The 9,853-nt window shown below is 44.1% G+C and overlaps 2 protein-coding genes across 2 annotated transcripts; both read left to right on the plus strand.

The window, feature by feature from the left end:
- The first annotated feature begins 735 nt into the window (after positions 1-735).
- Positions 736-3,246, plus strand: LOC125987102 (homeobox protein Hox-A10-like). The gene is made up of 2 exons (XM_049751214.2): positions 736-1,765; positions 2,951-3,246. Exons 1-2 carry the CDS (start codon positions 892-894, stop codon positions 3,223-3,225), a joined length of 1,149 nt encoding a protein of 382 aa, XP_049607171.1. The 5' UTR covers positions 736-891; the 3' UTR covers positions 3,226-3,246.
- Positions 3,247-3,411: 165 nt separating this feature from the next.
- hoxa9a (homeobox A9a) lies at positions 3,412-8,646 on the plus strand. Its single transcript, XM_049751222.2, has 2 exons — positions 3,412-7,333; positions 7,616-8,646. The coding sequence occupies exons 1-2, from the start codon at positions 6,811-6,813 to the stop codon at positions 7,855-7,857; spliced, it is 765 nt and encodes a 254-aa protein (XP_049607179.1). The 5' UTR covers positions 3,412-6,810; the 3' UTR covers positions 7,858-8,646.
- Positions 8,647-9,853: the final 1,207 nt, after the last annotated feature.

The raw sequence follows: 9,853 nt of genomic DNA on the forward strand, positions 1-9,853 counted from the left end.
AAAAAAAATGTTAGTTTTAATGCTCACAGTTAACAACTGAGGAATGTCGGCCTAACAAAAAAAAAAAAACAAAAAACAACGAATGAAGCTTATTCATTATGTTGGCACAGTCAAATCATATAAACGTTGTTTCTCACCTGTTTAGATATTCCCCAATAACTATTTTATTGTTGCATTGTTAGTTGCTTTATATAGCTTTTACCAATATGGCTTGATTTTGATTTTTTTTTTACGCCATTTCAAATAAATCTGAGCATACGAAAGAAACAGGGGGTAGTTTAAAGTCATGCCCTCAAATGACAACCTCTCAATGGAAGCACACAAAAAATACTCGTTTTGTTAGATGTCACTCCAGTTCTCCTCAGGCCATATTAGTACAAACGAATTAGGTCTTTTTCTTTTTTGTGTGCATACGGAAGAGCTCCTGCTTCTTGCCATCGGCAAATTTCAAACATTTTATTACCATCCAAGTCCCGTGGCTTTGTTTTTCTTTATTCTTTTTTTTCTTTTTACAACTCGTGGTGAGTTTTTAGCAGCCGTGCAGGTTTGGACTTGATTTGGGTGTGACACATTCGAATTTGTTTTGATGCTTAAAATTACGACTTAATAGCGGATTTGTGACGCTTCATACATTGCTCTTTTAGTGTTTCCTACAACTTACACAGTGTGTCACGGCGAAGGTGGATCCACCTCAAGCCCTAATGGTGCATTAAGGCAAGAAGGCGCACAGTGATGGCTGCGCTCTCTTCGTCCTCAGCTGCTTGATCGATGTTGTACGTAGGCTCCGAGTGGGCGGGACTTTGGCCCGATGCGAGCTTCCCATTGGCCGCTCGGCGCACACGCTAGAATGAGGGGCGCTCCTAATCATATCCAGCATGTTTTGCACAAGAAATGTCAGACCGAGGGGGCTACCTTCTCCCTTCGCCAAAATACTCGACAATAATGTCATGTTCGGACAGTCCATCAGGAAATGCCTTCCTAGTGGATTCTCTGATCAGCGGCAGGGCTGAGAACTGCGGCGGTCATTACACGGGAAGCGCCGCCGTGTGCGTGCCTCATAGCGCAGCCGCCGAAGTGCCTTACGGACTACACAGCTACGGATACTTCACAGGTATACCCAAACGGGCTGACGTGGGACCCCAAAATGTGGTCAGCGCTCCGAGCGCCTACCTGTCCGGCATGGAGATGTGGATGGACGCGCAAAGGTCATGTCGCGTGGACCAAGAGCGCTCGGTGCAGGGTCCTCAGGTCACGCCCTGCTCCTTCCCGCAGAACATTAAGGAAGAGAGCACCTACTGTCTCTATGAGCAGTCAAAGTGCCCTAAAGGTTCTGGTGCCGAAGACCTGACTTATTCGCGGTTAGCCCCAGCCGGCTCGGTGAACGATAGCGGCGGTGTTGCTACTGCTGCTGCTGCCGGAGGAGGCACAGTTCCCATGCCGTGCTATTTCCGCTTGTCTCAGAACCACGCGCAACCTCATAAACTTTACAACGCCGACGGCCCTGCGCAGCCTCCCTACCCTCATTTGGGCCCACACTCTGGCGCCCCTAGCCGCTTCCATTCTCCACCAACCTCGACGCAACCTCCGAGCGCCACGCTCGAAGGAAGCGGGGACAAAGAGGAGCCCGTGTCCGCGGGGAACTCTGACCGGCAGCCCCACGCTGCAGTCGGGAGTGAAGATCCGCGCGATTCCACGGATGCGGAAGACTCCTCTGCTGAGGAGACCGACGAGCAGGACAAGGAAAGGCCGGAAAAGGGCACCAAAGGTACAGTCGACGTTCATTGCGGGTGTTTTCTTGCACTATACTGCTTGTATGCAGCACCTGTTATAGTAGACACGTCTTTGGAATCTTTTCATTTGCATAAATCATTAGTGTCTGGTGCACTCGAGTATTCATAAGTAACCCATAATTGTGTAGAAATGTCAACAGATAGTTAGGTATTACGTTGCTAATGTTATTTAAATAACAATATTTGAAATGCATCTAGCTTATAGCGCTACGAATACTGTGATAAGCTATTTAAGTGGCTGCGTGTCCTATTTTTCTGTATTATTTTAATGCTTTCCTAACTCATCTTTCATTTGTGTTTATAAGGTTGTAGTATAGTTCTGGACGCGAACGCGCACACGTACACGCGCTCGTCATCACGCACGCGCCCACGGACGCCCCTATGCGCACGCACACAACCACCGCCACACGAACCGCAATTAGCACCAATATATAAACACAACCACACAGGCAGTGACACAAATACAACATTGATATAATATAATCTACACACACACAGATGCACACACTATCATAAACAAAAAACAGGCTGCTCCACAATCCACATACAAATAAGCAATTACAAATACACGCACAGACTATTATAGAGACACATGGTGCTAATCGTACACTATCAAACATTGCACACACTCTCACTAACAAAAATACACAATTAAGAATATAAAAACAATGGCAAAATATACAAATGAATTTAAGCGAACACGTTACAAATTTGACATTAAAATACTCACGAAAAATACTACATTGTACACACACACACACACCCCAAACACGTCTATACACACACTTGAATGGGAAAAAATATTTTTTAAAAAACAGTCACACGCACAAGATGCTAATATACTTATACACACGCGGTCACTGAAACAAAACCAAAATGCACGCGCGCACATAGATTAAAAAAAAAAAACGTATACAAAACATATACACACCCTTAAATACACACACACACACTACAAAAAAAATCAAAAACAAACGTTACAAAAAAGCAAACATACGTTACAAATAAAAGCAAACACACATTCGCTGGAACAAAAAAAGAAAAGCAAAAATTCAATTGCACACTCTGTCTAAAAAATATGTCTATGTTAAAACCAAATGTGTGTGTGTGGGTGTGTGTGCGCGCTTGTTCGTGTGCATGTGTGTGTCGTCCCCTTTCAGGCGACAACAAAAGTGACAACGCAGCCAACTGGCTGACGGCAAAGAGCGGACGGAAGAAACGTTGTCCGTACACCAAGCACCAAACTCTGGAGTTGGAGAAAGAGTTCCTGTTCAACATGTACCTGACTCGAGAGCGCCGCCTAGAGATCAGTAAAAGCGTGCACCTGACTGACAGACAGGTCAAAATTTGGTTCCAGAACCGCAGGATGAAACTGAAGAAAATGACACGAGAAAACAGGATCCGGGAGCTCACCTCCAACTACGGATTTTCATGATGAACGAGGTGAAAAACAAAATGCATAGAAAAGGAAAGATTAGTCTGAAATGACTGCCCCCCCCCCCCTACACACAGTCACACACGCACCACCCCTCCGCTCCTCTTCCATTGCCACCACGACCACCACCACGCCCCACCCATTTCATATGTGGGCCGTAGAAGCTTAATTTCCACACACCCTCGATGTGACTCAAACGTGGAATGTTTTCCAATGTTGTTTCCGTCTCTTCTGTCGTATTTTTGATTAGTCAGCGGAGTAAAAGTAATCCATTTGAAAAATATTCATTAATTTAGTCCAACTTCTACGAAAATATTCGACCTTGATTTGCATGGAATCATTTTGGAATCACCACGTAAATATTACAAATAATAATCCCACCTGTGACCAAGTTTGATGTCTAGTCGGCACTCTTGTGTGTATGAGCTAAATGTGTAAATCGAGCAACAATCTTTAGTGGCGTTTCCACGAGGAAAAAAAAAATATATAACGAGGCACGCGCGCTCATGTTTTTGACTTGTATATTTTTTTTGGTGTACATACCGACGTTGTGTTTTGTGTCATGCTGAATAAATTATCGCTCTGGCGCATTATAGTAAATTGTATTTTTGCTCCGTGTGTGTGTGTATACGTGTGTTTTATCTTTGTGCGCCCCCTCCCCAGCTCCCAAAATCTTTCATTTGAATTGTATTTAGTCTGAAGACGAGAGGCAATTGCGCTAGGCAATTACCATCGGAAATAATTAAGGAATGGGGCTCTAAGGCGTCTTAGCTGCATGCAGGCGGCTATTGTGGAGTTTTATGACTGGCTGCTATATGAGGTTTCTCCCTCTCCTCTAAGAGCTGCTTCAGTCGTGCATGGGAGAGGCTTTCAAACGGACTGGTGGCCCGGCTCGCTGCATGTTTCTTATTCTTACACCCTGGATGCAATATTGCTCTATTTAATTGGGGATTAACGGGATTTGGCACAAGGATGACGTATGGGTAAGTGCGTTTAATTGTGTCGTGTCTGTGCGCCCGTGTGTGTGGAGTATGCTCTGACAGTCTTAGTGTGATTCTGCTTTTGTCGGTTCCAGTTGGTTTGTTGTGATTTGGTGGCTTGTTTGGTGACTTGAGGGCCCCGGATGGACTGTCGAGTGGTTTAGGTAGTTTCATGTTGTTGGGGTGCATTTCTAACTCTGCAACATGAAACTGTCTTAATTGCCCCAGTTATGGACATCGACGACAAATGGAAAGAGAGAGAAAAAAATGCAGGAGATTAAAGCTAAATTAATAAATAAATAAGAGACTGAGAAATGTCGGCAACGTGATCGGAACCTCCTGTCGAGGTTAAAGATTGAAGAAAGGTTCGGCATGCTGCTGAGCTGCAAACGTCTCGTTTTCATGTTGGACTATTTTTTTTTAATACGATCTACAACTGCGTACTTCCACACATATGTTGTTTGAAAATAACATTTTTATCCACGAGAGGCTTGACGCAGACGGGCCAGACACAAGTCCTCGGTTACGACCACTGCAGTGGAGGGGAAGGGGAAGGTGAATGGGCCAACAGCGACCTCCGTGGGCAATGAGACCGGATGCTTCCGCTGCGCAATAGTGGCTCAGACAAAAGGAGGGGAAGGGGCTTTATGGCGAGGTTTAGATCCGCCAGACAGGCTGTTATCTACCGAAGCAAACGAGCTCAATAGCCCCCGTGGTAAAGTTGGTGGAAAAAACACCCTGATTTAACTTTACAGCCCGAGAGTCATCGCAATAGTGGCGTGTTTTCCTCATCCGAGGCGTTTGTTGATGGTCTTTTCTGCACACCCCTTCCTGTCCCCCACCCTTTCTTGTTTGATGTCTGTTTGCCAAACAATGTGCACCTATTAGGTGACGGTCTACAAATAGGTTACCGAGATTCAGTTTGTCTTCGTGTAAAAGTTCCCCCCCCTCCCCCCTTTTTTTTCATGACAATGTCTTTAAAAAAATATGTACACGTCCATTTCCGTTTCTTTCATAACAATGCAGCTTTTGTGGAAATGCTTGTGGCCTCGCGAGTAAATGCAAAAATACACACACTCGTGTGTGACACATATTAGACATTTGCATTTATCCGAGTGCCTCCAATTGTTGCGCACAGAAAATGCAACGTGAAATGCAATCTGTATGTTGTTTTCAAATCATAGCTTGCATACTTGAAATATTTACTGTGTCCTCCTTTGACTTATAGCGTCATTTAATTCTTAAAGGAGAAAACCCGCAGCTACCATTTGCATATTTTAGTGTAAGGTTACACAACGAGGCACTAGCACCATTCGTTAATGGTGAAATATGTGCACGCGATAACAGCTTTGTGAACAATAAACAAGTCGAACGCAGGTTAAAGAACACATACAATCCGCCATTCTGGTTGTGTGCAAAATAATGAATTCGTGTTTACTCAGTTACTACACGTGACACATTCTATTTGCGCTTTTATTTTATTTCATTTGAAACACACATTACTTTAGGCCTCGTTTTATCACGTGCGAAAACTATTCATATTAAATGCCTTGTTTTATTCTAGTAAACAATACAATGCAGCATGCAGCGGGCAAAGTCAAAACAAACAAAATACGATTCATTACAATTAATATTATAAATAATACAAAATATGTTCCGTAATGTGTTTGAGTCGAACTGTACGATGTTTAGATATGAATTAATTGTTTGCCCGTTAAAGCGCACTTCGCAAAACAAATTGTGGCGCTCACGCACGGACGTCGCTGTGTATTTTTGCCTCACGTGCAGCTCGTGTCTGAAATGTAAATTTTGAAAATGTTGTCAAAAGCAACCCTCAATCAACCTAAAAGTTAATGAGCATGTTTTATTTTCATGCCGCAACACGCGTACACAGACATTATCCAAATTGTAGGGTGGAAGTAGCCACTTAAATTTAGTCCTGAAATCCACAAAGTAGCTTTACCATGTTTAATCTCATTAAATCAGCATTTTAAAGAATGATATTAGAATTTCTGGACGTGAATATTTGAAAGTCGCTCTGCTAATGCCGATTTTTATGATGTGTGTTTTTAACCAAAAGTGCTGCATGCTTTGAACTGTTTTAAACATTGTGTTTTGGTTAGCAGGGTGCTTACGTGGCCTATAAAATAGCTCATAAAATGAGCTTCGAAAATACCGTGTCGTTTGCAGCAAGGCTTTTTAACATGCAGCTGCAACTAACGGACTTTGCCCGTCCTAGTATTTTCATTCATATTTTCTCGCCTCTATCAGATTGTATCCATTTATTAGTATTTTCTCAACTATGCTTGTTATTGGGGACTGTGTGCGTATTTAATGAGCAGAGGGGATTGATTTATGCTTTATTGTTCAGGCTGTATGATCACGTGCGCGGAGCGTCCAATAGCCTTGCGGCGTGGCTCCCACATTACAACCCACTGTAGTTCTGTGAGGGGCCAAGTTGCTACTTGATTTCTCCACATTGTTATTTTGTGAGGCTGTCTTTACTGCCTGTGTATGTGTGTGTGCGTGCTTTTTCTGTTGTTGTTGCTGTATATGGCTCTGCTGGCTGGCTAACTGCGTGCGTGTGAACGTGTAGTTTGCCGCCATGTCGACATCCGGAGCGGTGACTAGTTACTACGTCGATTCTCTCATTCTCCCCGAGAGCGAGGAGCTCTCCATGCCGAGATACCCCTCCGGGCCCGGGTACCAGCACGGCAGACAGCACCCCCCATCCATCAGTGAGCACGGCGAGCTCGGACCTTGCACCTTCACGTCCAAGCCCGCCGTGTTCGGCCCGTCTTGGAGCCACGTCCCGGCTCAGTTCCCGGGCGGCGTTTCCTCTGTGTACCACCACCCTTATGGGCACCCACAAGGCCCGGTCGGGGCCGAATCAGACGCCCGCTACCAGTCGTGGCTCCTGGAACCCATGTCCGGGTCCCTGCCCATGAGCGGATTACAGGCGTCGCACCATTACGGAATCAAACCCGAAGCTGCCGGTTCGCACACGGCGCTGCTGCTCTCTGACTACAGCAACGGCTCGGTGCAGTCAGTCGCGGAGAAAGAGGCGCTCGCCGGCCGGGGAGCCGACGTGACCGGGGAGGTTGAAGAGAAGCCCATCCTGGATCCCAGTAAGTCCGGCGCGCGTCTTTTTTTCGGTTATTACATGTCACGTCAGGCTGCGCGGAGGGGCGCGCGTTGCGTCGCGTCGCGTCTCATCACATGCCATTCTTAACATGCCATTTCCTTAAGCGCCCTCATGTACGCCCAACCCAAAGAGTCCCTATTAATTGGCACCCCCTTGCAACGTGGCACCCCCTTTATGATCCTTGTGTATACATTTTTGTGCATTTAGCCGCTCGTCCCTTTAAAAAAAAAAAAAAAGACTCCTCACCCCCTCCCACTCTTTTCAGACAACCCCGTGTCCAACTGGCTCCACGCGAGTGCCACGAGAAAAAAGCGCTGTCCGTATACAAAGCATCAAATCCTGGAGCTGGAGAAAGAATTCCTCTTTAACACCTACCTGACCAGGGACCGTAGGTACGAGGTGGCGAGGCTGCTGAACCTCACAGAGAGACAGGTTAAAATCTGGTTCCAAAACCGCCGGATGAAGATGAAGAAGTTTAACAAAGATGGCGCATCTAAAGATGAGTGACTGATGAGTCAAGGAGAATCACATTGAGGCCAATGGCGAGTATTTTTTTTTTTTTTCCATGCGGCTCTGCTGGAGCTTCTGGAAAAACTCGTTTTAGTGTTCCATATATCAGAACCTATTGGGCTTAATCGTCTTGTACAAAAAAGCATGTTAGGCTCTCGTTTGAAGCAACTACCTTTTTTTATATTGCACAATTTTAACAGTGCCCCCTTTTTGTTAGTTGTCCTTTTCATATGGTGTTTCGTTTTTTTTAATTTTTATTATTAGTACCTCGTTAAAGTGAATTAATTGGCTTGTGCTTGTTTGGATGTTTCCAGCAATGTGTTCTCTGTTGTCTATTTCATAGTCACCTGAGCTAGTTTGTAAAATGTGTTGGATTTTGTTGTTAATTGTTTTTCTCTTATTGCTAGAATTATGACTGAGTTTAGTCTGAAGGTTATAGTAGAGAAAAAAAATGTAGGTGCTACATCTCAGAAACCTCCTAAAGTATTAGAATAACACAGAAGCTCTATGTTACATGACTGACTACCTATATGTGTTTATCAACTACCTACAATAACATATTTTTCCTCTCGTGGCAAATTATTGTAGAATTTATTGATTGGTTAGACAAGCCCGAATTTAAGGTTTTGTTTTGTTTTCGGGAAAGCATTGTTTAGTGAGAAATCAAATAACACACTGTAGGTTGAAATTGATTACCTCTCGGTCAGCCGACCGTCTGAATTTTGGTTCTCAAATGTAATTTGTACTTTATTTATTAAAATAAAACAAATTATCTGCACAAATTGACACTGGGTTGAAATGTTTAAAAAAAAAAAGTCGGAAATTTGAGATGTATTCTTAATATGAGCATATCGTGGACTATACAGTACATGGCGTGATGGGAGAGGATGGTGATAGCTCTATAGAGCCGTAAAAGACAATTACCGCTATAACATTTTATGAGGTGCAAAGCGCTGCGAGGCAAGCGGACACAAAACAAAAAAAAGGGCTTGGGCACATGAAGATTTCTATTTTGGGGGTTATGGAAAATGACAACGGATTTGCTGGACTAAATCAGGACGTCACCCGTCCAGGAATATAAACATTTCGATTTTGAGAATCCTTTTAAAAACACGACCTCCTCCAAGGCATGGTTCAAGTCTGTAATTTTTTTTTTTTTCCATTTTGCCGGAGAACATGCATCACATGATCGGTGAAGGAAACTCTCACGCTCTCAGCGTGAGTGTAGAAAAGCAGAAAATGTTGGATTATTCCGAGGCGAATTTGAAGCTTGGAGACTTGTGTTGTGACGCGCTTGGGGGGCGACACACAGATGGACCCAAACTTCAAAGACTCGCCAAGAGACAGCGCAATAAACCGCCTGGTCTCCTATACTGTCTGGCATTCCACTTTTAATGGCTTTATGGCCGTCCAGACACAATTAGGCTGTTTCCAGAATGGCACCCATTTGTTTTTTCTTCTCTTTGGTTCTGGACAAAAGGCCGAGCGGAAATGATCAGGTTTATTGGACTCTTCCCAACGGGGACGCGCATGCACGACTCATGGTCATTTGGACGCTGCCTTTGTTTCTACCTGGGAACCTTCCGCCCTCTGCTCCCCGTCCGTCGCACATGCAGCGTCGAGACGGCCATAAAGACGCACAGAAGCAGATCAAATTCACAGCACTGGGGAGAAGATGGATGGAAAGATGGATTGATAAAGCCGAACAATTTTGAAAACAGCAAATAGCCATTTCCAGTTCAGATGCGATTTCCCCCCTCTTTTTTTTTTTTGTCAAACATGACAAGAAAAATCAAGGATGGGCTTTAGAGTACTAAAACATGTCAGTGTTATTTTTTATTTTACATCTCAGTTGTTGGCAAGAATTAATTGTACACATTTTTCCCCCCCTGTTGTATACTATTGTGCTCATAAGTTTACATACCCTAGTAGAAATTGTGACATATTGGCATTTATTTTTAGACTATATGACTGAACGGGAACCATCAATGGT

The sequence above is a fragment of the Syngnathus scovelli genome, chromosome 19, assembly GCF_024217435.2.
Source record: "Syngnathus scovelli strain Florida chromosome 19, RoL_Ssco_1.2, whole genome shotgun sequence".
Classification (NCBI taxonomy): domain Eukaryota; kingdom Metazoa; phylum Chordata; class Actinopteri; order Syngnathiformes; family Syngnathidae; genus Syngnathus; species Syngnathus scovelli.